Here is a 27,133-nt window from a genome sequence, read left to right as displayed (position 1 = left end):
GTTCTATGAATGTTTTATGACATTCCCCTTAAGTTATTAAAATATTATTCTGAATGTTCTCTGAACAGTAATCAGTCCTCTGAAAAAAGACCCCTTTTTTTCTCAGTGATTGGAATATTAAAGAAATGGTTCACTTCAAAATGAAAATTCTGTCATCATTTACTCTCCCTCAAACCTGTATGAGTTTCTTTCTTCTGCTGAACCCAAAGAAAGATATTTTGAAGAAAGTCGGTAACCAGACAGTTGATGAACCCTATTGACTTCCATAGTATTTTTTTCCTACTATATGGAAGTCAGTGGGATCTATCAACTGTCTGGTTACCGACGTTCTTCAAAATATCTTTCTTTGGGTTCAGCAGAAGAAAGAAACTCATACAGGTTTGAAACAACTTGAGGGAGAGTAAATGATGACAACATTTTCATTTTGAACTATTCCTTTAAGGAAACATTCCATTTTGTCATTTTGGAAACATCATGGGAAGACCAGATGACTTTGAAAGAATGTTCTTTAATCATTACTGGAAGACCTTTGTGCAAAACTCTTAGAGAACCGTGTCAAAACGTGTTCTGAGAACGTTTACTCTTAGCTGGGATGTTTGAGGACATGAAGCAGAACTCCCTGTCCCACTGAGAACATAAGAGAAGACGGATACATATAAATCAAAATGTATTTCTAGTTTTGCCCGTCTGCTACCTTTTATGTCTCGTGGACGTCCTTGTGTTGCCATCAGCCAGTGAGACTAATCATGATGTTTCAGAGTGATTAGTCACATGGCATTTGCTGAACAACTGCCATTGAGAAGTATCATAGACATTGGTTTGAACCTTGTGTACGAACTTGTGTTTTTCTCTTTCTTGGTTGATTTTACCAGCCTGGTAACAAAGAGGAAAGAAAGCGATTTAAGATGTCCTGCCAAGTTCTTCTCTCCATTTTCTCTTTCAATTAGAGATTAGAGAATTAAACCAGTGTTTGGTGCATCACAAACTAAATAGGATTATCAACTTTTTAAAGGGAGGAAAAAGGTGAACGGTATGTTGATGTCAAAGTCTCTACAACGTTCAGCCGGACTCTACGATATTTTAAGTCATTGGGCACTTGATGGACGCTAGCCAAATCAGGCAGATGCCAACATGCTCTCATTCTCAAAACTAGTAGTGTTTAGACATTTTGGTGTTTAATTTAAGGACATTTTTGTTCACTTTTGTACTATAAAAAAGTGTTGGGTCGGCACTTAATGTCCGATGTAAAATTTAGGTCCCAGTTAAGGACGTACTGAATTAGATTACACATCTAATTTCCTGTTGAGAATAAAAACTCATCACATCCCCGTATCAGAGTGCCATATTTCTTCGAAACAGAGCGCAAAATGCAACGCAAGTGCAAGCGTTTCTTCTCTTGTAGTTAATTTTATTGATTATTATAACTGTAAAGAGCCTCGAGTGCACAATGGAGTCTTTAATACTTTAAGGTAATAGTGCATTATGCCATGCACTTATCCTCAATCAGCCAAGGCTTATTATTGCGGCACACCGTTGCTGGGAAAGATATTCGTCATTGTCATGAATAAAACAGGACCACGTGTGGCGGCCCGGCCCTGCAGAGATGGAGAGTTTCTGCAATCCGCGGATGTCGCCCGCTGTTGTTTACCGTGACAATAAAGGTCACGGGCAGGACCCGTCATCTTTGGCCATGTGCCGATTTTTGGAGTGCCTCAATGGCGGTGGTGCACCTGGAGTCCTTTTCTCTTTGTCGTCTCTTTCTCTCTCTCTCTCTCCTCCATTACTCCAGATCAGATGGTCTGCGCTAAATATAGTCCAACAAAGGAGCTGCAAAACACAGCTGTGACCTTCAAGACTACCTAGCCGCCCTAGCCACACAACGTCCTCCCTCTCTCCCCATCTACCTCGCTCTCATCTGCCATTTGTCTTTCAGTGTAAACAGTGTTTTATGGGTTGTGTGCTTAGGCTCGATAGTGTGGAAAAAGCGGCGTTGTTTTTTGGTTGTCCTGCTGTGAGCAGAGCATGCATTAATCATCAAAAGCTTTACCCGAACAGCACAAAGCTCATCTCATTCCACACTGTACCGTATATTTTCAGTGTCTTGGTTTACAGGTGTGTTGTTGATGTACATTCACTTACGGCCTGAAACATACTCTACCAAGTACATGAACGCAAACACATAGTGTTATAGTGGACATTCGCGTAAAGTGTCAGTTCTTTCAGCTCAACTACTGTCCTAGTGGACCAACAATTTAAGAATCTTTTGAGCATGTTTGTTAAAGTAAGTTCAATGCTTGACCTCTGGTTTTAATAGCACAGATATGTGAGAGTGACTCTCTCGCCGTCTGGAGTGTTGAGGTCGGTTACCGCCTCAACAACACAAGATTGCGTGTTAAAGTACTTCATTTATATACCGATATTGATTTGGTTTGCCAAGCGTTTACATCTGCGTTTGAGTACTTGTGTCGAGAATGTTTGTGGCCTTTGGAGAAAATGTGTTTAGCTTTTAAAAGTGAATTTGATGTGTCTTGATTCATTTGATCACATTTTATTTATACTGTTTCAATGAATAAGTAAAAAAGTTTTGTTTAAAGTGTGGCGTTTTATGTGTTCTTTAGGAAGTCCATATTTAATCTCTGATCTTATATCCGTCTTATCAGATATCTGATGTTTTTATATGGATACCAGTCAGTAAAGTTGATTTTTGGAGGTCTGATTCATTTTAGTGATTTGGTTTGTTCGAAGAGAACGAGATTACTGATTCATTTCAGTCATTGGTCAAAAATAGTAGTGATAATAGTAACAAGTATCAATAGTAATATATCCCAAGTATTAATAGTAACAATCCCAATAGTATCAATAATAGTGGTATAGTCATATTTTAAGTTATATTAAGTTCCGTTTTGTACAATACATAACAGTTAGTGAAATCAATTTGGGAAGTCTGATTCATGTTAGAAATTTGGTTCATTTAGATTCTTTCAATGAATTCAGAAGACTGATTCACTAATCATCATTCAACACTGGCAAAAGTCAGTATTATCGATACATTTTATAAATGAGTGTTTTTTTTTAGTTTTACATCATGTAAATGTAGATATTGGAGTTTGATGTCACTCTAGTTGAGATCCTAATTGTATTTGATCAATATAAACCCATTTTTAAGTCTAAGTTGAAGAAGATTCGTTCTGAGAATTGAGAATTTTGCATTGCTTATGGTTCAAACATATCACACTCCCCTTAATGTTTTACTTCAAAACAAACTTGTCACACACAATCCACTGATTGAAATTGCTTCTCATATCAGTTTGACCAAATCATTAAAAAGAAACAACTTCAAAGAATGATTCATCCACAGATTTACTACATTTACGCTCATTATAGACTAATGCATGAAATAATTTCCTGTGTGGGATTCTAACAGCTTGTCTTCTTTACACCCCCAGTCACAGGAGCCGTGATGAAGACAGGATCTCCAAGGCTGGGCCGCTTCCTCTACCTGCTAAGATGGTGGAGGAGATGCCGAAAGAGCAGAGCGCAGCCAGAGAAGAGAAACAGCTCCCCCCTCTGCCAGGTCAGAGGTCATTACACATGGATACACTGATCAAACACTCTCTGACTGTGCACGTGGGCTTGTGTTCGTGCGCAGCTGGTGATGAGCAGCAGGAGTTTGTCAGTTGTGACAGTGTCTTCCCACCTGCTTCGTCCCACTGGGCGTCTTTGACCTCCCAGTGTGCGACAAGCTCATGTGGTGACAATTCTGTGTGTGTGTGTTTTACTCAGCTATTCAATGTGCTTTGATCTCCTCAGAGCCCAAGCCTGTGTACGCTCAACCTGGCCAGCCTGACGTGGACCTGCCTGTTAGTCCAGCAGACGCCCCCGTGCCCAGCGTCACAAATGATGACAGCATTTTACGGTGCGTCTCACCAACTTGCCCGAACCCAAAACTGTTTTAGAGATGTTGAGAATGAAACGTCCCTAGATGCATGTTTGTGTGTCCACCCTCAGGCCGAGCATGAAGCTGGTGAAGTTTAAGAAGGGCGAGAGTGTTGGATTGAGACTCGCTGGTGGGAATGATGTCGGGATATTTGTGGCGGGAGTTCTGGAGGACAGTCCTGCTGCTAAAGAGGGCCTGGAGGAGGGAGACCAGATTCTCAGGGTGAGTTCACTGATTAATTACTGCAAAAACTTCAGTCTACAAAAGCTGTCTACATAGGCAGCCTCTTCTAAAGGTCATCAGGAGACTGTCCTTTTGGTTGCTAGTGATCCACCAATCAGGCAGTCACAGTTACTGTGGAAGCAAGAACTATGGCAAAAGAACTTGATAGTAACTGCCGACTCCCATGATGCATTGCGAATTATGTAAAATAGTTAATCTCTTTTCACCCTCAAACAACTTGTGTATAAATGTGTACAAAGGATATTTATAAATGCACTACTGTTCAAAATGCTGGGTTCTGTTATATTTTGAAATAAGTCTGACTATAAGGCTGCATCTATTTTATGAAAAATACAGTAATATTGTGAAATATTATTACTTAACTGTTTTCTATTTTAAAATGTAATTTATTCCTGTGATCAAAGCTGAATTTTCAGCATCATTACTCCAGTCTTCAGTGTCACATGATCCTTCAGAAATCAGTCTAATATGATGATTTGCTGCTCAAGAAACATTTCTTAATATTATCAACTTGATAAACGTGTCTTTCCATGCTCACAGCCAAAGGATTATACTTATCCTATATACATATATACGTATATATATTTGCGCAGAAAATGAAGTATACCCGGGCCTTAATGTGCCCTTGAAGAAATTTCTTTAGAAAAAATCTTACTGACCCCAAACTTTTAAAATGAAGTGTATATGAATATTGAACTTTTGTGTTTGATTTGATTACTTGTGCTTCATGTAGATCATTCCCTCATAAAGATAAGTGCACATTAAAGGCTTATAAAAATCTAGCCATTTTTATAATAATATAATATGCATTTTTTAAATAAAAATAGGTAAAACAGTTATTTATAAGCCTATTAGAACCGTTTTCTTATGATACATTTCAATATTGTATACATTTTGTTTATAATATAGAATCCTTTTGACTCTATCATCCTCTCCCGTCTTGAATTTTGAGTTCACAGCAGAATCATCTGAAAAAAATACATGTGATGCTACCTTAACTTTTTGCTAATAATTGGTATGATGAGGCAGCATAATTTGCTGTCCATTATTTGGATCTGACTTATGCATGTGTGTGTGTGTGTGTGTGTGTGTGTGTGTGTGTGTGTGTGTGTGTGTGTGTGTGGCCTTGTAAACCCTACATTATTGGGACAAAATGTCCCCACAAAGATGGCAATACCCGAAATACTAGTCTTTGTGGGGAAATTTTTTGGTCCCATTGATGAAAACAGCTTATAAATCATACTAAGTGTTTTTTGCAAATGAAAAAATGCAGAAAGTTTTTGTGTAATGGGTAGGTTTAGGGGTAGGGTTAGTGTAAGGGGATAGAATATATACAGTTTGTACAGTATAAAAATCATTACTTTTATGGAAACTCCCTATAAAACATGAAAACACAATGTGTGTGTGTGTGTGTGTGTGTGTGTGTGTGTGTGTGTGTGAATGTGCATCTGATTTTTATACCTGCTTGGTTTGTGCTCAAGCTATTGCATCTCTTACAGTTTCTTAGCCGCTCAGCCTGTTGTTTGTGGTGGCGTTTAGCTCTTGTGATGAATAACCGGAGTGGGACTCTTAAAGGCCTGTGGGTGAAGGGAGATTTGGTGTCCCGGCTTTTATAACCTTCTGTTTACGGGCTCTTTAATGGCAGTCTTAGTTTTATGGCGGTTCTCCCTTCCAAAATGTCCCTCTTGTGCTGTATGGATGGCATTAAACCTCAGTGTGTGAAGATGCTTGCCTTCTCTCAGGATGGTTTCCCCGGTGACGTTGGTTTCCTTCACCTCGCTGCCAAACGCAGCCTCTTTCTTTTCCTCGCTGGGTTTTTCCAACATGCTTATTCTTTATTCAGGACATTTGTCACTTTCCCTTTTCTCGCAAACCTCACCACCCACCACCCAATCACACTTTTTTCACAAACCTGCCTCTTGAAACTTTCTGCCCATTCATTAGTCCCTTTTAGAGTGTTCTAATTAGCTTTCCTTCGAACCCTTTCCAGGTAAACAACGTGGATTTCGCGAACATCATCCGTGAGGAGGCAGTGCTGTTTCTGCTGGACCTGCCCAAAGGAGAGGAGGTCACCATCTTAGCCCAGAAAAAGAAAGATGGTGAGGATGCAATCTGTCAGGTCTTGGTATACGTGACTTGATTTAGGGCAGGCTTGATTTTATCCATCAGGAATTGATTAGATCAACAAACAACAAAAGTTGCAGAATGGACAAAGACTTATTTGAGTTTGTTACAACAATGCCTAAATAGCTTTTTGGTTGTAACATCAGCAGAAAATGAGGGACGAGCATGTTAATGTATTTTCATTTACAAAATAATTTAGCTAATAATATCATAACCTAGCTTGATTACATCCAATCAATTTTTTATGGCCTAATTGCCTAAATGTGGAGATGCTGCTCACTGCAGAGCCATGGGAGAAGAGCCCTTCTCTGAATGTAATTTCTTTTTTTTTTTATCATCCAGAGAGGTGGAGCGTTTGGCTCTGCAGTGAGCACCACTTGTAAATGTGTGAAAATGAGTGTTATTTTAATGTTTTGTAACCAGTAAGTGCTATGGTAAGCTAGTTAGCCAAGTTGTCAATGCCTGATCAAAAATGTTATCATGATATCTTATTCTATCTAATCAAAAGAGGTTGTTTTTCTTAACCAGTTAGCATTATGCTTAGCTAGTTGGTTAATCGGTTATCTTTTTCCATCTCAGTGAATGATCGGAATCGTACTAATCGAAACAGCTTTTTTTAACCCGTTAACACTATTATAAGCTAAGTATTTAGCTTGTTAACCGAAAGTTAAAGGGATAGTTCACTTTGAAATAAAATGTTGGTATGTTTTAGCTTACCTCAAGGGCATCCAAGATGTAGGTGTCTTTGTTTCCGCAGTAGTTTCAATTTTGATATTTTTAGGTCAAACCGTTCTTGTCTGTCAGTCATATAATGCAGGTCGATGGTCACTGTCTCAAAACACAAGCACAGAGTCCAAATTAAAACAATTCCCCATCGTCCAAATTAAACAATTCCCCATCGTCCAAATTAAACAATTCCCCATCATAAGTACACATTGATGGCCTAAGACACGAAACGAGCGGTTTATGTGAGAAAACGAACAGTATTTATATCGTTTTTACCTCTAATAACAAAGCCACGTCCAAGTGATCTGAAGGCGCGGGCGCTTCCTTTTGTGTGACGTGTGCGCAGACTGTTGCATAGATATATACAATAGAAGCCGCCTTGGCTACGGCAGTTCAAGGAACGAGGCGACATCTAGTGTGTATATATCTATGCAACCCCGTCTGCGCACACGTCACACAATAGGAAGCGCCCGCGCCTTCAGATCACTTGGACGTGGCTTTGTTATTAGAGGTAAAAACGATATAAATACTGTTCGTTTTCTCACATAAACCGCTCGTTTCGTGTCTTAGGCCATCAATGTGTACTTATGATGGGGAATTGTTTAATTTGGACGATGGGGAATTGTTTTAATTTGGACTCTGTGCTTGTGTTTTGAGACAGTGACCATCGACCTGCATTATATGACTGACAGACAAGAACGGTTTGACCTAAAAATATCAAAATTGAAACTACTGCGGAAACAAAGACACCTACATCTTGGATGCCCTTGAGGTAAGCTAAAACATACCAAAATTTTATTTCAAAGTGAACTATCCCTTTAACTGACAACACAAAGTTAAAAAAAAAGTTTAATTTGACTCTTTTGGTTTTGATAATATAATGTCCAAGGGCAAAAAGATTCTGTGGAGGGATGGAATCTTTTACAACTTACTCAAGAAAACCACCAAGCTGGTTTTCACTGGTCAGGCTACGCTGGTTCTTGATGTTTTTTTTTTTGGCACTTGTTAGACTGACCAGCAAAACCACCTTAAACTGGTTCAAGTTTTTTAGCAGGACTGCAAAATAATAATATAAATGTCTTTGCTTCCCAGTGTACCGACGCATTGTAGAGTCCGACGTTGGTGACTCGTTCTACATCAGGACCCATTTTGAGTACGAGAAGGAGTCACCCTACGGCCTGAGCTTCAACAAGGGTGAGGTCTTTAGAGTGGTTGACACCCTTTACAATGGCAAATTGGGCTCCTGGCTCGCCATCCGCATCGGCAAGAACCACCAGGAGGTGGAGCGGGGCATCATCCCCAACAAGAATAGGTACTGAAACCATTTGTATTAGTTGGCATTCAGTCATGCTTGTTTGAAGTGTTGTCATTCAAGTTTGGACTGATGTTTTGTGTCCTGCAGGGCTGAGCAGCTATCGAGTGTCCAGTACACTCTCCCAAAGACTCCAGGAGGGGATCGGGCCGACTTCTGGAGGTTCAGAGGCCTCCGTAGCTCCAAACGAAACCTGAGGAAGAGCAGAGAGGACCTTTCCGCTCAGCCCGTCCAAACAAAGTTCCCTGCTTATGAAAGAGTGGTGCTTAGAGAAGGTACGGCACCTGCTCTTGGTTTAGTTGCTTTAGTTATTTGTGGTTTGGACATTGTTTTTTTTTTGACATTTTATTGTTTTTAAGCTTTGCTAATCAGTTTCAGTCCATCTGTTGATGTTTGCGGGAAATAATCTGATAGATTTACATTAGAGGACAGCAGTTTTGTATAAATCTAGTTAACCTGTTGTTTCTCCTGCATAAAAGCTGGTTTCTTGAGGCCGGTGGTCATTTTCGGGCCTATTGCGGATGTCGCAAGAGAGAAACTGTCGAGAGAGGAGGCTGACCTCTTTGAACTTGCAAGTGAGTTTTGTGTACTGAGATTTGATGTAGTTTTTTCTTTAATATTTAGAAGGTGAATCTGTATAAACCTGTCTTCTTCTCCTCCTCTCAGAGAGTGAACCCAGAGACGCGGGGACAGACCAGCGCAGCTCTGGAATCATTCGTCTCCATACCATTAAACAGATCATTGACCGAGTGAGTATGGAATAATTTAGTTAACTGCCATCCCGCTTTCCTTCTGCTCCGCTCGTGAGCAAAGACACAGCTGGAGTTTCATGATTCTGTTTGTACTGCTAGGACAAGCATGCCGTGCTGGACATCACACCCAACGCGGTGGATCGTCTGAACTACGCTCAGTGGTACCCCATCGTGGTGTTCCTGAATCCAGACAGCAAGCAGGGTGTCAAGAACATGAGGACCAGGCTCTGTTCCGAGTCCAGGAAGAGCGCCCGGAAGCTGTACGAGCGCGCTCTCAAACTGAGAAAGAACAACCATCATCTCTTCACCAGTGAGTAGACCAAAACATCGAAATAACGTCATGTTGTTGCAAAATTATGACTTTCTTTTGTCCGTGGAACACAAAAGGAGAAATTTCCCATATAATGACCTTATATGGATAAAGTGAATTAAGGACTGGGACTTTTGCAAGCTTCAAAAAGGATGCAAAAGGACCATAAACGTTGTCTAAAGTAGGAACAGACTGAAATTTAAAGCTCCAATATGTAGGAATTTTGTAATAAAATTTCCAAAAATAACTTGCACAGTGTGATATATTTCCTCCAGTTGTGTACTTACAATATCTCAAAAGTCTCCAAAGATTTTTTATTTCAGAGAAATTCCGATTTTAAATAACTGGCCGTCCCGGAAAAGAAATGTCGCGCCTCAGTGACGCAATATCTCTTTTTTCCGGTGTGGACCATGTGATAGGATATTCCACCACACCGGATTTTTTTTTTTTTTTACAACAACTTTATTGAGGTTTTTTTTCTTATCACAATAAACAATAAAGACGTCTGACAAAGAATAAAAAAAGAATAAAATAAAAAATATGACCCACCACACCGGAATATCGCATGGTCAAATGCGGAAGTGGTGGTTAAAGCGTTATAGCCATAGACTGTATGGTTATAGCTGTTATGGATCACGAACTCTTTGGCGAGTATGGAAGTGCCAACAAAACGAAAGCGTCCATATTCGGATACACTCAGACTGTGTGACAAATAAAAGGACGGGAGGAATAAAACCCAGATAAATATCGGCAGGCGTTTTCGAGATGGAGAGAGCTGCGCGACAATCTTGGACTTAACCGAGACTCTGCTCTCGCGAGTGTATTGATAGACAGGTAAGACATGCAACTGTCAATAATAGCACTTATAAACAAAGTTATATTGCTCTTTGTACTTTGGTAAGGCTTTTTATCACGTGTGGTGACCGAGCTTATGGCAGTACAATTAAATACAATCGGATATGATGTTAAAAAAATATATTTAGTCATTACTTGCAAATGTTCGTTCAAATTTACTTTTAGATATTGGTTTGAACACGTTACACAACACGGCATTAACCATAAAAACGTAAAACTGCACAACATTAACCAAACAAATCATTTGACAAATAGCTGTATGTTGTAACGGGATAATATAGCATAACATTTCACGTTCCTTGCAGTTCATTAATTATGATGAAATAAAATAATACGATCAGACATACAGGTAATACAAAAACGAATAAATTACCTCATCCGTGATCATGATTCATTAATTCCATGTAGATATAACGCTAGATGGTGAAAACGCATTAAAAACGACATCTCCCATCGTCACCTCATTCATAGCGTCATCAAGCTTCGCCTTTGTTATTGTTGAAACTGCGCCCTCTTGTGGTCAAATACCAAAGTCGCATACTGGAGCTTTAAGTCATAGGTCACCACTTATTATTTTTAATGGTTAGGATTGCACTAGTTGTTGTTAGTTATTAGCACAATGCTGTGATTTGCTTACAGAATTAATTGCGACTCTGCTTCCTTTTAGCCACCATCAACTTGAACAACATGAACGACGGGTGGTACGGCGCTTTGAAAGAGACCATCCAGCAGCAACAGAACCAGTTGGTTTGGGTCTCAGAGGGCAAGGTAAGTTTCTCTACAGTTCTGTGTCCCAATATCCAGACATGTTGCTTCTTTGTCTAGAGCCCGCCGACCCAAACACCTTAGGTGAGGGGTCAGCAACCTGCCTCAACTCAACCCCACCCCCATTTATGTTTCTTATACAATACGTTACTGGACTGCTATCTAGAATATTTGATTCTTAATGGTCAGTTGTGGTCATTCTGTGGTAAAATATTTTTCTATAGTTACACTGTATAATTGAATATAATAATTATATAACTAAATTTTAAATATTGGTCAACCTATACATCAACAACCCCGATATATCAGCCAAGATTTAGCTTTTTTTTTTTTTAAATGATCGGCATTAGCCTTTTACGTTTTCTGTTTGGTTAATACGTGTTAAAAGCAAAACTTCTAATTATAAAATAAAAAAATAATACTTATATAACTGTAATTGTAAATATTGGTCAACCTATACATTAACAAGGCCGGTTTCTATTTTTTAATTATCGGCCTTTAAGTTTTTCTGTTTGGCTGATAAAGGTCAGAACGGGGACTTTTATTTTGACAGCACTAAAACCGCCAACATCTGAATACGTTTTTATTGGATAACTATTTCGAATTTAATACATATGATAAATATCAGCCGATATATATCTGATATATATCTGATATGATAAATAAAAAATTAAAAAGTAGAATATAGAAAAGCCAATATCTGATATGGTACAACTATATTGTGCAACCCTAAAATAATTTCAGCTCAAAAACAATATTTCATGTCTGTTCATTTATTTATTTATTTGGTAAGTAGCTGTGTAATAATATTTATAATTTTATTATAGTGAAAGAAAAAAAAAAAACGTTTAAGAGCAAAAAGCAGAGCTTAGATGATTAGTCCTGCTTTAGTCCAAGGCATTTGATATGCATTGGTTTCTGCTCTCACCCATCCGTCATTTCATTTCCACTGCTGTGGGTCCTCAAACTCATCCTAACCATCCCTCCCTCCCCCTCTCGGCCTGCAGGCAGATGGTGCTCCTGACGATGACCTTGATATCCACGACGACCGCCTCTCCTACCTCTCGGCACCGGGCAGCGAGTACAGCATGTACAGCACTGACAGCCGCCACACTTCCGACTACGAAGACACCGACACGGAGGGCGGCGCCTACACCGACCAGGAGCTGGATGAGACTATGAACGATGAGGTGGGCCTGCCCAGCGAGCCTGCCATCACACGCTCATCCGAACCTGTCCGAGAGGACCCGCCGGTCATCCAGGACGCAGCCGGGTACCCGAGCTACCAGCATGCTGTGCCGCAACCAGAGCCGGTTAACCGCATTGACCCGGCTGGGTTTAAAATGGCAGCGCCTCAGCAGGTACGGAACAGAAGTACCATTATGTGTGTGTTGGTTACTTTGTTCATTTTAGAGGGAAGTTTTAGCATAATATTGGTCATTTCTGCTATGCAGTGCTTTTTGAACTCTCTAACTTTTAAAATATATTCACTTGTGTTGTAATTAAATGAAGTATTTCTATAAAAGACACTCAGGAACTTAATAAAAAAATGTTAAATATAACACACTGACAAGAAAATGAACAGGATGGAAACTTTCAGGATCTAAAGTCAGCCGTTGCTTACTGAAGAAAGTTAGGTTGCATAAGGGTGTCAGCTTGGTTGTTTTATTTTATTATTATTTTTAGATTCATTATTTGTTTACCCTACATAGAGGTGCTAGCTTGCTAAATATCTAGCCTCTTGGCTTGCTAAATTTTGTATTTATTTAGCTTGTTTTTTTTTTAATTTTGGAATATAACTAATTTCTATAATTGTAAGTCAGACAAACCAATTAATAACACAAAACATCACAGAATTACATCAAATCGTTTGTTAATGCTTTCTGATTTTTGATAATATTAATTTTAAGATAATATTAAGGAACTGTTCAAAGGATAAAGTTAGTCTTTATTAGTTATTAGGATGTACAGAAAACTGAAATTGAGGACAGGAAAGGTTTTTTTAATTGATTACCAATTATATATGACTATGAGCTCAGTATAAAAACTATATGGAAATATGTGATCAGAATGTGAAAATGCACTGCATAGTAGAATCCATTTACCTTCCTTTGGGACGTTATCTGAAATGTAAACCCTAATTTTCTGCCCAATAATATTTTAAACTGCATATGCAGCAGGATGGGACCACTACCTATTTTTCTGCTTACTGTAAAGCTAAAGACACTATTTCATTCTGATACACACTTCATGTGAGCTAGTTTGGTGGTCGTAGCTGCTAGTTGTAGCTGGTGCTGTTGGCGGCGTGTGTCTGTAACCTCTTTGCCCCGTACTCCACAGCAAGCCGAGGCTCAGGCCTCTCCGCCCCCTCCCTCTGCAGTGGCAGCAGCGTCCCCTGCTGTCGAACCCTCCACACCACTAGCGGGTACGAACCCAGAGGAGCCGCCTGGCACCCCTCAGGCCGACTCCCTTAACAGCCCCGTCCCCGTTCCCGACCCCCAGCCCGAACCTGAGCTCGCTCAGCCCCCAACACACGACCCCCACCAGTTGCTTCCTCCTGGCCCAGATCCAAAGGTACCAGCACAACCGGAAGCTGGACCCGCTCCCGGCCCGTTTCGGCCCGGTTCAGCCCAGCTCTCTCTTTTTCAACCTTGCCTGTGTCTATCACTCTTTTCTTTGACTCCTCCCACTCCACTGTCTGCATGAATGCTCCGCCCACCCCACGCGTGTGCTGCGTGTGTTCCTCTGACACTACGCCAGAGCCTGTGTAACTGGTACACATGCACCACAGGAGGACGAGGGCCCGTTGCTTAAGTCCTCCCACGGTGCCTCGTACTTCCTCTTGCATGGCTCCTAATTTATGATGTTTCTTGCAGCTTGTTCTGTCCGTAGTAGGGCTGGGCGATATATTGAATATTCATGTTATGTTTGTGAAGGCAATTTAAAACAAAGCGACTTTGTGAATGTGTGGCGATTATTTTTAATGTGCTTTTTACGTTTCCTGAAGAATGTTTTTAAGGTGCGGTCACATTAGCAAAATTTCGTGGGCAAAAAAGGTTTGTCAATAGTGTATTGATGAATGACGTCGCTTTCAGTTGGTCAATGCAGCGAATCTTTTGCCCTCATATGGAGTTCCCGATTGCGTGGATTAAAATTGTCAGGATTTCGCCAGCAAGAATGCGCAAAACAATGATGAATGTGACCACACCTTTAGACTAGTTTCCGTCCTTGTCTTGCGACCCATGCGAGTGTTTTTATACTATCTTTGATTTATATGTAACTTGCAAAACCCCCTCAAGTTTTAAGATATTTAGGTTTTAGTTAATTCAGTGATAAGAATTTAAGAGTTTGAGTCTTTTTCAAATTTGAATTATTTCCTTGAATCAGTACAAACTGTCCACTAAAGGAGTCAATTCATATCTGTGATTCATTGATTCGTTTGCGTTATCGCTAATAAGCTGCGTTCATGCCATTACCGTAATTACCGTAATTTACTGTAGATACCCGTGATGTTCTGAGCTCTGAATTATGCGTTTCTATGGCAACACTATCAACGGCAAAATGAATCTGCAGCATTCAGCAAGCTCTCAGAAAATTCTGAGTTTACAAGTTGTAAGGAGTTCTACGAGGATTGAAAGCTTATAATTACGGTAATTCTGACATGGCGTGAACGCACCTAAAGGTTTAAGTTATATTTTTTCATATATTAAAATGCATATATAATGCTTTTTATAATTCTTCGTTTTGTTTATTTAGTAAAAAAAAAGTGTAAAACATGGTTGTTGAAATCTTTTTTTCAGAAAAAGATTTATTTTATTTTTTTACGGTATTTTAGTTTGTACATTAATAATTTTGAATGTGAATGTACTTTGTGGTTTAATTTAAACCGTGGTTCCTCTGTTCCAGAGCAAACGCATAAATATTGCAATGTTTAATGGCGTCAAAAGACTGCAAATAATTTGGTTATTTTTTTCGAGCTATATCGCCTGGCCCTAATCTGTAGTGATAGCCGTAACTGTAGCGTTTGGCTTTGACCTGAATCACACCTGTACGGACGGCCGCTAGATGCACTGTAGACGCGTCGCTAAATTGCAAACGGACCTTTCCCTGATTTGCAAGAATGGAATTCTGTAGTTGCATGTTCATTTAACCTGCAGACAGTACTTAAAGCAATGTAAAAGGAAAACAACCGGACTAATTCTGCATAATGTCTTCATAAACAGTGTTTCTTTTCATAGATGAAGACGTTATGTAAGAGCTTTTGTGATTTTGACTGTTAAAATGACTTACAGGAGGCGTTGGCCCTTTTACAGCTCGACTGTCTTCAGGCTATACTTTGAAACTTGAGAAGGAGCCTTTCAAGACATAAGGCATCTTTATTGCTCCACTTGGACATATTATAAATTTATTAGATTTTTGTAAAGATGACGAATCAAAGTAGTGTTTCCAAGTGGAGGTTTGAAGGGCTTCTTATCAAACTGTAGAAATGTAGAGCTGGGTATTAAACAGATAAGATGCTTGTTTTATTGCATAAGGAACTAATCTGGTATTAATGGGTTTTTTTTCTGATCAGGAGTGAGTTCAATTTTAGTGCTTGCAAGGCACCACTGTGTTTATACTTATCAAGCATATATATATAAAATGAATTAACTTTATTACATATTTAATTTAAAAATCTTAATATTTCTAGTCTATTTCTAGTCTTGCCTTCTAATAGTAATGTTTTGTTTCTAACCATATGTATATGCAGTTCTTCTGCGATTGTAAATTTACTTTGCCCATTCCCCCCCCCATTTACTTTTTCTGTTAAGAAATAAAGTTGGTTTTATTGATTTTCTTTTCTTCCATGGTTCCTGGTGGTAAACATTTCTGAGACGACTATTTATAGCCGCTTTTACACTCCAAAAATGGCTTTGCCATGTGTTGATTTCTTGCACTCCGCAACCACAGCCTTACCTAAATCTGTTTTACTACCTTGCAAGCACTTGTATTTCCAGAAGGAAAAGCTAATCTAGTATTTTTATATTTCATTGCAGTTCATTTTAAATCCTTTGCCTGTTTTTCACCCTTAAAAATATTCTTATCTTAGATTTAATTTCCTCTAATGACTGAGGTTCTGTTTGCACTAAATTCTCATATCCAATTGGAAACTTTTCTAGCAATCAGTTTCTGACAGTTGACATTTAATCCCTCACAGATGTACAAAAAGGATCTGTACAGCATAGATGAGCCGGTGCGAGTGAACCACGGTGTGAAGCCTCCCCCTCCCCAGCAGCAGCCTTTAGGCCCCCCCACCTCGCTATCCTACAGCCACCAGCCCGTCTACCAGGACCAACAGCCATACCGCCAGTACGACCACCCACCTTATGGCTATGACGGTGGTGGCTACGCACAACCAAAGCCTCACAATTACGACGCGCACCTGCACTACGACAACCGCGTGCCTCACTACAATGAGCAGTGGCCCCCTTACGACCAGCAGACTTCACCCCAACCGCCACCTGCGCCCGGCTACCCTCAGGGCCACCAGCCGCCTCCTGCACCTCTGGGGTACGAACCCCGCTCTCCGTACGAGGACGGCCCCACCCGGGATTTCAGCCCCCCTCAGTCCCAGTATGATGGTATGCCCCAAATGAGCTACGATAACCGGCCACGGCACTCTAAACCTGCACCGGTGCGCTACGAAGAGCCTCCGCCCCCTCCCGCCTCCTACGATGCCCGCTCACCTTTCGAGCCCGAGCCTCATGGTTTCCCAGGCAATGCGCATCGCTCCCCTGATCCGCCGAAACAGTATTATGGTGACTCTGCAATGAGACCCTCGTACAACCCTGGACTTCCGAATCGAGCGTATAAAGCGCCCCAGCACGAGCCTGTGATGAACTCAGAACCTCCCGCTCCGCCTCCCAAACCCGAGGCCGTCTTGTCTCCAGGGGAACCGCCTCACCCGGCAGCGTCCAAACCATTGCCGCCTCCACCCAGGGATAGGGATGACGATGATGACGACCCTGCCATGAAGCCCCAGTCTGTGCTCAACAGGGTCAAAATGTTCGAGAACAAGCGCTCTGTGTCTGTGGACCGAGCCAAGGACACAGCGGATGTAGCTGGAATTAGGGTACGTTTCTTTGCTCTTGATATTGAACCAAGAGTTTTCCATTCAGCACTTTATTAGATAACAATTTATTATATTTATTTGCCACATCGCAACATGCTTAACACCTTAGCAGCCACATAACACCTTAATATTGTGGTGATGACTTTAAAGTGCCCCTATTATGCTTTTTCGAATATTATCTTTAGTGTAGTGTGTAATATAGCTGTTCGTGAATGTAAAAGGTTTGCAGGTTTCAAAGGTCCAAGTGCAGATAAATGAAGTTATTGTCTCCCAAAAGAAAGAACCGATTCTGAACTGCCTAAAACGAGTCGTCAATTTGTATAAAAAAAAAAAAAAAAAAAAGCCAGACTATGGCCTTCATTGCTTACCTGTGAACAGCGTGTACTTTGATCCGCCCTCAAATTGATTTGGTAAAAGCGACGCCATCGTTGCTGTTTGTAATATGTTGTATCAAGTGCTAAGAAAGCCTCCGGGCCTGAAGTTCAGATGGGTGTTTTGTTTCTGACACGTGCTGTAAGTGGTAGACCACTCACAACAAACTGGGTCATTGACCAATCAGAGGAGAGTAGACCAATCACAACAGACTGGGCCATCTGACCAATCAGAGGAGAGTAGACCAATCACAACAGACTGGGCCATCTGACCAATCAGAGGAGAGTAGACCAATCACAACAGACTGGGCCATCTGGCCAATCAGAGCAGAGTAGACCAATCACAACAGACTGGGCCATCTGACCAATCAGAGCAGAGTTGACCAATCACAACAGACTGGGTCATCTGACCAATCAGAGCAGAGTAAACCAGTCACAACAGACTGGGCCATCTGACCAATCAGAGCAGAGTAGACCAATCACAACAGACTGGGCCATCTGACCAATCAGAGCAGAGCAGAGTAGACCAATCACAACAGACTGGGCCATCTGACCAATCAGAGCAGAGTAGACCAGTCACAACAGACTGGGCCATCTGACCAATCAGAGCAGAGTAGACCAATCACAACAGACTGGGCCATCTGACCAATCAGAGCAGAGTAGACCAGTCACAACAGACTGGGCCATCTGACCAATCAGAGCAGAGTAGACCAATCACAACAGACTGGGCCATCTGACCAATCAGAGGAGAGTAGACCAATCACAACAGACTGGACCATCTGACCAATCAGAGCAGAGTAGACCAATCACAACAGACTGGGCCATCTGACCAATCAGAGCAGAGTAGACCAATCACAACAGACTGGGCCATCTGACCAATCAGAGCAGAGTAGACCAATCACAACAGACTGGGTCATCTGACCAATCAGAGCAGAGTAGACCAATCACAACAGACTGGGTCATCTGACCAATCAGAGCAGAGTAGACCAGTCACAACAGACTGGGTCATCTGACCAATCAGAGCAGAGTAGACCAATCACAACAGACTGAGCCATCTGACCAATCAGGCTCTCAGAAAGGAGGGGTTTAGAGAGACTGAATCCTTTATCGAACCATATCAGACACTGATAAAAGAGCTGAGGCTGCAATGTATATTATGAGAAATGCATGTAAACCTATACGATTGAAAGAGGCCTCTTAAACAAAGCTAGTAACCTTTAAAAAAAATAGCATAATTGGGGAGCTTTAAGAATGTAGTTTGTGAATGACATTGTGTTGATAGAACGGATGTATTTTCTTCTTCAGCCCACAGATCTCCCAAAACCTGTGAGCACCCCTGGTCCTGTGCTCAAAGCCAACTCTCTCAGCAACCTAGAGCAGGAGAAGCCCTCTTACAGGTACAGCCACACACTTACACTACCAGTCTGAAGTGTGGCTTCGGGAAGATTTGAATGTTTTTTAAAGAAAGAAGTCTCTTATGCTCACCAAGGCTGAATATATTTTATCAAAAATACAGTAAAAACTGAAATATTATAATATAATGTATATGTTTGGAGTCATTGAAATTCATTAGCTAGACAGTGTGAAGTAACTATTAGATTGGATTGCCACAAGTTACCACATTCTTACACAAACTTGGATTAAAAATGAAAAATAATTATTTTCAAATGTATCTATCTATCACACACTTTATACAATAGTAAGTGGCAAACATGTATTGTAGTGAAGTATGCAAATGTCATCCTATAGTGCCCTCTGCTGGTTGATCCACCATTAGATGTTACAGAATATGAAGTTATGCGCTTTCCTTTTTTTTTTCTTCTTCCCCTAGAGCTCCAGAGCCCCAGAAACCTCAGACGCGTGTAGGGAACGACGTGGTCCGCTCCAACCACTATGACCCAGATGAAGATGAAGAGTACTATAGGAAGCAACTGTCGTACTTTGACCGCCGCAGCTTTGACAACAAGCCCATGAGTCAGCCCAACCCCGGAGTCAATCGCTTCCACGAGCCGCCCAAAACGCCTCAGCCTCAGATAGCATATCCTTTCCCCAGGTACCGTCTAGTGCTAGAAACACAGTACTTACTCTTGAATGGCAGTGCTCTAGTGTATGTCATACACACTCTTCCTGCTTCAGGACGGAGTCTGTGGAGAAGGTGAGTCCTGTGGACAAGAGGTACGAGCCCGTGCCGCCCGTCAACCCGTCGCCTGCTCCCTACAGCCAGCCCACACCTGCAGCTCCGCCCACAGCCCTGCCCAAACTCAGCAACATCGAGGGTGACTGACTCTAGAATATATGTTTTTTACACTCTCACTAGTTTCATTTAATTAATAGTGTCACTACTTACTGTCCAACAGTGTTTATACAAACATTACTGGAGAGTTCTGCCATTTATCTCCCTACAGTCATGAATATTCTCACACACTGTCTTTTCCATCATATCTCAAATGATGCATAGCATTAATAGCATTCTGCGATAGTAAATGACATTTCAAACATTTTTGTAAAATGTCCGACGACTCATATATATATATATATATATATATATGTATGTATATGTGTATGTATGTATGTATGTATATGTGTGTGTGTGTGTTCTATAAACATTTTTGGAATAAAATGTCCAACTCATAGCTAGCATTTTATGTAAAATACACCTAATAGAAACAAATTCACAATTATAGCATAATTTTACAAAATTACAGAGTGACTGAAAATAATGCACTATAAAATGCTACTGTCTGTTTGGGAAACGCAAACCCAACAACTATTATTATTATTATTATTATTATTATTTAATTGGAGTAATTTTACACCACAAATAATGGTTATTTCATATATTGTAATGGCTTTTCATAATTACATTTTATAATTGTAGATCAAAATCAAGTGATAAAATCGAAACATTTTAAAATAGCAAAAATGAAAACATGATGCCATTGCCAAGACAGTTTAAATGAGACCATCATATAACAAAAATGAAAAGATGAAGTCCATTAATAAAGATAATAAAAAAAGTGTCCAAAGTTGAAGTAGCACCCTCTTACGGAATGTATAGCCATATTCTCAATGTTGTTATATCGCCAAAATGTTAGAAATCAATACCAAAGTAATTGTGTGATTTTGTTACCACAGCAAAAACTGAATGCATTGTTTTAAAGCGTGTATCATCCCTCTCTCTGATCTCCAGTGAACTCGCTGCCAGATCCTCACAGCTCCCCCAAAGCCAAACCGGACCTGTCGGCTCTCAGAGCTCCCACCCGGGACGATCCCATCCAGACCAACTACCTGCCCCCCAAGTCTTCTATCAACGGCACGGACGCCCCTCCTAAAACGCTAGGCGTCCCTACCAGCTACAACCGCTACGTCCCCAAGCCTTACACCAGCACGGCCCGACCCTTCGAGCGCAAGTTCGAGAGCCCCAAATTCAACCACAACCTGCTTCCCAACGACACGCAGTCCAAGCCTAGCGTGAACAACAACCTGAAACCTCAAATCTCACCCCAGCCGCAGGACACCGACAGCGGGGTCGACACGTTCACGCGCACCATGGACAACAGGCCCAAGTATCAGCACAACAACATCAACGCCATTCCCAAGGCCATCCCCGTCAGGTAAGATGATGAAAGCCAGTCCCGGGACATCAGCGTTCATGTCCTCTGCTGAACAAACAACTCACTGTCCTCTGTTTCTAGCCCTAGTGCACTGGATGACGACGAAGAAGATGAAGGTCACACGGTGGTGGCCACGGCACGGGGCATCTTTAACTGTAACGGCGGGGTGTTGAGCTCCATAGAGACAGGAGTCAGCATCATTATCCCTCAAGGAGCCATCCCAGATAGTGTGGAGCAGGAGATCTACTTCAAAGTGTGCAGGGACAACAGCATTCTGCCCCCTCTGGACAAAGAGAAAGGTCTGAATCCTTCCGCAGAGTACATCATTATGCTATTGACTTTTGTTTGGTTTATTTTTCTGCTTGCGTTTTGTTTTAGTATGTTTTTTTTTTTTTAAGTATTGTAGGTTTTGTTAGCTTTGATGTGCATTTACACTTTACACATTAGGGAAAACACATTTGGACAAAAACTCGCATAGAAAAAGATGAAAGACTTGCTACAAAGAGAAACAACGTAACAACAACGTTTGCCTGAGTGTTTCGTTTAAGGCCGGGTCACATTTGCACAAACACTGATTTTTTGTCATTCTTTAGAGGAGAAAAAAAGCTTTGCATATGTGAATTAAGTTCGCAAACTAACCTTTACACAAACTACAATGTGACTAAACATGAAGTATAAAATAGTAGCAAACAAATGTTTTGCGCTAAAAATAATTACACTGAACCAGATGTAGCAATTTCTGTGCTCTATGAAAATGGTTTAGATTTAATTTATTTTTTGTCAGCATCTGAATTATTAAAAATGACCTACATTACCATTCAAAACTTTAAAGAAATTAATACTTTTATTCTTGATTTTGAAAAATAAATGCTGTTCTTTTGAGCTTTCTATTCAGCAAATAATTCTGAATTTTTTTTATTGTGGTTTCCACACAAACATGAAGCAGCACAACTGTTTTAAACATTGATAATAATAATAAGAAATGTTTATTGAGCATCAAATCAGCATATTAGAATGATTTCTGAAGGATCATGTGACACTGAAGGCTGGAGTAATGATGCTGAAAATTCACCATCACAGGAATAAATGACATTTTAAAATATATTCAAATAGAATACAATTATTTGAAATTGTAATAATATTTCACAATATTACTGTATTTTTACTGTATCAAAGAAAGAGACCTCTTTCAAAAACAAAATCTCACCAACCCTAAACCTTTGAACAGTAGTGTATGTTTTGAACGAATGGCACACGTTTGTCTGTATGAAGCTTATTTGACCATGTCTGCTTTGCCAGGTGAAACTCTCCTCAGTCCCCTGGTGATGTGCGGCCCTCACGGTCTGAAGTTCCTGAAGCCCGTGGAACTGCGTCTACCACACTGTGCGTCTATGACCCCTGATGGTTGGTCTTTTGCTCTAAAATCCTCCGACTCCTCGTCGGGTACGCTGTCCTTTCTCTCTGTCCTTTGATGGGTCTTTTGGGATCGGGATTGAAGCCGTCTTGGAAGAGGCTTATTCATCTTTTGGTTTTGTTTCATTTTCTGGGCTCTCTGAATTAACATTTCACACAGCCACCCTGATCACAAGACGCTTTCACGCCACAATCTGTGCGCTTGCTTTTTATCGTTTTATTTTCAGTCTCAGTCTCTTCGGCTCTTATTCATTCACAATTAATCCATGAAATAGTGTTTAATGTGACTGGAACGGACGCATGTCTTTAGGGAAAGACACCCAGGAGTGAATCTATCTAAATTATCGTTCTGTGTGGATGAATAAAAGAATAGCTTCTGTTCTTGTGATGGTTAACATGGATATGTGGCTATAAACAAGAAATATGGATGTCTTATGGCTAAAAGTAAATTATCAAATGCCTAATCTTGGCATTTGATAATGTGGTGTTTCTTGTGGCTGTAAACCAGAAATGTGGATACCAACAAATGAACCTGTTTTACATTAAGTATTTTGAGAGAATTTGGTTGTCACACTCATAAATAACTGAAGTGTGTACAGAACTGGATTAAGTGCTCAAAAGGGGAGTGACTACCGAATTTAGCTGCAGTGTGAAAAGGGCAAGTCTAAATGGAGGAATTAGGTTCAGTGTTGCTACGGTTTGGGAATAACAACCACATTAATTTAGGGGATTCAGTCTTGCAAATAAAATAATTGTTCTGTTTGTATGAATACAGGAGCCACTCCTGATCATGCGATGGTTGACATGGGCATAACGCGGCATTTTGTGGCAGTAAAAGAGATATGTGGATACTAACAAATTAACATGTTCGCTGTTTTTGATTCAAGTTTTCCCGGGAGCAAATTCGGTTGTCACTCCTGTAAATAACCAAACTGTGTGTACAGGATTAAGCACCCAAAAAAGAGTGACAACTGAATTTAGCTGCAGTGTGAAATGGGGCTGCACGATTAATCGAAATAAAACATGAATCTACTTTATTAAATATATGTTTTTCAGAGTTAAGTGTGGCACTGTGTTCCTTTACACATGACCAGGTCAAATTATTAAAATGGTAATACTTTTCAATAAGATCCCATTAAGGTTAGTTGATGCATTAACTAAGGCTACGTTTACATGACAATGATGTGCTAAACATTGTAAAAATTTTCCTTTGCGTTTTCCGCTTAGACGACAACATTGTCAAAATGATCACCATTCGCGTGGAAACGACTAAAAACTGTCTTATTTATGCCAGGCCAGTAGGTGGCGATGTAACTTTGTTCAGAAACACTACGTGCCTATAGACTTAACACATAATACACATGCGCTTGACGTCACTGGTTTCACAAATTCACGTTTTTTAGTTTACACTTAGACGAAAGCATTGTTTTCAAAAGTTTGCGTTTTCAGGCCCACAAAACGCTTTTGTCGTGTAAATGAACGGCCAAAACGCAGAAACTACAAAAAGTAGTTTTCAGTTTTTAGTGGTGACGTGTGCAATTTTTTTACAGTATTTTTTATTTATTAGCTTAAGTTCATGAAATAGTATTAACACATACAACTTTTGATTTTAATGTATTAGTAAATGTCTAAATTAACATTAACTAAGATTAATAAATGCTTTTAAAGTATTGTTCATTGTTAGATCATGTTAACTGAGGGTACGTTTACACAAAAACGTTATGCTTAAAACTGAGACTTTTTCCTTTGAGTTTTCCGCGTACAAGACGACACAATTGTCAAAACGATCCCCATTCACGCTGTATTCTGCTGCCAGGCCAGTAGATGGCGATGAAACACTATAGACTGAACACGTAAAAGGCATGTGCATGACGTCATCGTCTTCAGAGATTCATGTTTTTGCTGTTTACATGAGAACGTTTTCAAAAACTTGCACTCGTGTAAATGAACTGCCAAAACGCACAAGTAGTTTTACGTTTTTAGTTGAAAATGGTGTCGTGTAAACGTCCCCTAATATAGTTAACAAATGAAAGCTTATTGTAAAGTGTTACCTGTATTTTATATTAAAAAATTTTGGGCCAAATTGTGTAGCCCTTCAAACAAGCACAGCAAACCTGGAGCTTTTTACATGTATTTTTTTTTTGTATAGCAAAAAAAATCTCAATTCAATTATTCCCCCCACAAAATCGTGCAGTCCTAGTGTTCACAGAAAAGCGTCTGAAATGTCAGGTAATTATGTTGTGTGTACAGTTTTCCTCATGACGTTTCTCCTGTGAATATACCCACAGGTGACCCCAAATGCTGGCAAAACAAGTGTTTACCAGGAGACCCCAATTACCTGGTGGGCGCCAACTGTGTGTCCGTGCTGATCGACCACTTCTGAAGAGAGCAACAGCTGGTCTGTTACTGAACCCTTCTCCCAGTTCCTCTGCTCAGGAGGAGGGATTTGCACCACTTTATCAAGTATTAATTCTTTCCACTTTGCTTTGATGGGCTGAAGCGAAAAAAAAAATGTCTTGGAAGATGGCGCAGATGCTACGGAGCGCTATTTTTTCCCATTTCCTTTGGTTTTCCTCCCTTTTTTAAGTTTGGTTTTGCCTTTTTCTTTACCTTTTGGTGCTTGAAGACTTGCAAAAAATAACTGAATACATAAATTAATGAAGAAATCTAACGGAATGCATGACCTGTGCCACAGACAGTCGGAAAAAAAAAATCCCTTTTTGACATTTGTAGCCTCTTTTTCTCCAAATAATTAGAAAAGTCTTGAACGGAACCGGAAAAACGAATTAGTTTTACTTAATACAAGTGAACCCTGCTAATGTGCTCCCAAACAGAAAAGTTGATGTATGTAGAGCTTTTTTGTTTGCGAGGTTATGCGATTTTCGTGGAACGCTGTTACGTTTTGTCACGGAACTGGAAAGCATGTCGGTTTTTCTAGGAGATGACGAACATTTGAGACTTTTTGACGTGAAGAACTGCTCCTTTGAAGGAATGTGACTGTTGCACTCATCTGCTCATGGACTTCCCTCTCTGGCTAAAAAAAAAAACACACAAAAAAAACGGGCTCTTTCTCTCTCTCTCTCTACGTTTTGAACCGATCTTTTCTAGCGATGTTTTACCGTAGATAAACACTGACTGTGGTTTTCCGGAACTCCTGCTGTCTAGAGATCTATGCATGTGCTATGACTCAGGTCCAAACGCCTGCTACTAAGTTGAGTACACAAACCTACCCATCATACACTGCAAGCAGTGATGCCTTATCTGCATTTTTTGTTTTTTGTTTCGTTACTTTGACCCGAAAGACTAGCAAACATCGAATTTCTGTTACAGAAGGAAGTTACGAAGGATGTGAAGTGGGATATTTAGCACACAAATAATGAAGTCTGATCAACAGGTCTGCATTTTCACTGCTATGCATATGAAGTCAAAGAATATACCAGAACACTAGGATATGTTTCAATTACAGCTGTAAATATTGTGCTAGCATATGGCCTTGGTTCGCTGTAAATGACCTTTTGTACATCTTTGTTATTTTGTATAAAAACCTAACATGGAAAAAAGTTTCTAAACAAAAAAAAAGGAAACCTATAACATTGGTTATGTTTGTATTCCGGTTATACTTCTGAGCCTTGGAATTTAACTTAGCAGTACGGAGAACAAGTTTAAATGAATAATAAAAAAAAGAAATAATAAATGCAACGGAAAAGGACGTTATCTTTTATACCGACGACATCTATATATACAAACACTACGTAATGGCATTTTTAACAGTTACAGAAACATTTTTATTATTTACAAACTAGAAATAATTTGACGACTCTGTTCTTAAGAAGGGTCTGCTTTGGTGGACTCGGACTTTATTTGTGATACTGGATGCTGTATTGTGTGCCCTGAAATGTATTTTTCTACTAATAGACAGTTTATTAAGGCACATCAGTACGACTTTGTTTTGATATGACGACGCAGCTTCATCCCGGGTTTAGTTTCTTCTCTTTGTGTGGCGACATTCTTTTTATTTAGTTTTCTTTGCAGCACATTTCTAAGTATACAACTGTATTAATAAATAAATTCATTTTTAAAGTACAAAATTGTGACTGATGATGTAACCTGGAATTGCGTAATCTTGAGGATTGTGAAATGTAAAAGATGTTGATGACCCCTGTTATTGGGAACAGAAGGAAACTGGGTTTGTGGTGTTAGGAAATGTTTATTTTCAAGCTCAGAGGTCATGAGTTTAGTGCACTTGGCTTTTCACCTACTTCAAACAGATAGTGCAGCTGATTACAGAGGCCAGCCCTCGACCGGCTGAGAAAACCAGCGGTCTGCTTTCTTACAAGCCGTTGGGTCAGAGGAATGAGTTTTCAACCCTAAAGCAGCGACTCTCAACTGCTGTCTTTTACACTGGACAGCGAGTGGAAACTCAGAACTACAGTTATTGTGCTAAAGTGAATAAAATCGTCATTAACTTTTTCCCCGCCATTGCCGGAAGATTCACTGTTATAAGATAGGGGGCGCTGTGACATCTTCTGAAAAGAGTACAGAATCTCCAGATCAAAACAGGCGAAAAAAAAGCAGAAACAAGCGATAGAAGCATTGCTT

The 27,133-nt window shown here is 40.1% G+C and overlaps 1 protein-coding gene across 15 annotated transcripts in view; it reads left to right on the top strand.

The window, feature by feature from the left end:
* The window catches only part of tjp1b (tight junction protein 1b), a 63,116-nt gene extending 36,501 nt beyond the window's left edge, over positions 1-26,615 (top strand). For 10 of the 15 annotated variants that reach the window (XM_081356552.1, XM_081356550.1, XM_081356551.1 and 7 more), the window contains 20 exons: positions 3,447-3,574; positions 3,811-3,916; positions 4,009-4,159; positions 6,171-6,279; positions 8,123-8,342; positions 8,433-8,617; positions 8,822-8,917; positions 9,009-9,091; positions 9,194-9,404; positions 10,927-11,027; positions 12,032-12,385; positions 13,365-13,598; positions 16,222-17,136; positions 18,813-18,904; positions 19,339-19,560; positions 19,644-19,783; positions 20,698-21,121; positions 21,203-21,420; positions 22,421-22,564; positions 24,823-26,615. In XM_081356552.1, the coding sequence (XP_081212678.1) occupies positions 3,447-3,574; positions 3,811-3,916; positions 4,009-4,159; positions 6,171-6,279; positions 8,123-8,342; positions 8,433-8,617; positions 8,822-8,917; positions 9,009-9,091; positions 9,194-9,404; positions 10,927-11,027; positions 12,032-12,385; positions 13,365-13,598; positions 16,222-17,136; positions 18,813-18,904; positions 19,339-19,560; positions 19,644-19,783; positions 20,698-21,121; positions 21,203-21,420; positions 22,421-22,564; positions 24,823-24,917 (4,228 nt within the window). In that variant the 3' untranslated portion in view covers positions 24,918-26,615. The remainder of the gene's footprint in view (positions 1-3,446; positions 3,575-3,810; positions 3,917-4,008; positions 4,160-6,170; positions 6,280-8,122; positions 8,343-8,432; positions 8,618-8,821; positions 8,918-9,008; positions 9,092-9,193; positions 9,405-10,926; positions 11,028-12,031; positions 12,386-13,364; positions 13,599-16,221; positions 17,137-18,812; positions 18,905-19,338; positions 19,561-19,643; positions 19,784-20,697; positions 21,122-21,202; positions 21,421-22,420; positions 22,565-24,822) is intronic. The other 5 variants (XM_081356554.1, XM_081356553.1, XM_081356561.1 and 2 more) reach the window with 2 other exon arrangements.
* Positions 26,616-27,133: the final 518 nt, after the last annotated feature.

This window comes from Scardinius erythrophthalmus (genome assembly GCF_964197995.2).
Source record: "Scardinius erythrophthalmus genome assembly, chromosome: 24".
NCBI lineage: Eukaryota > Metazoa > Chordata > Actinopteri > Cypriniformes > Leuciscidae > Scardinius > Scardinius erythrophthalmus.
The sequence above is the reverse complement of the archived record's forward strand: the minus strand, read 5'-3'. Positions and strand labels throughout refer to the sequence as shown.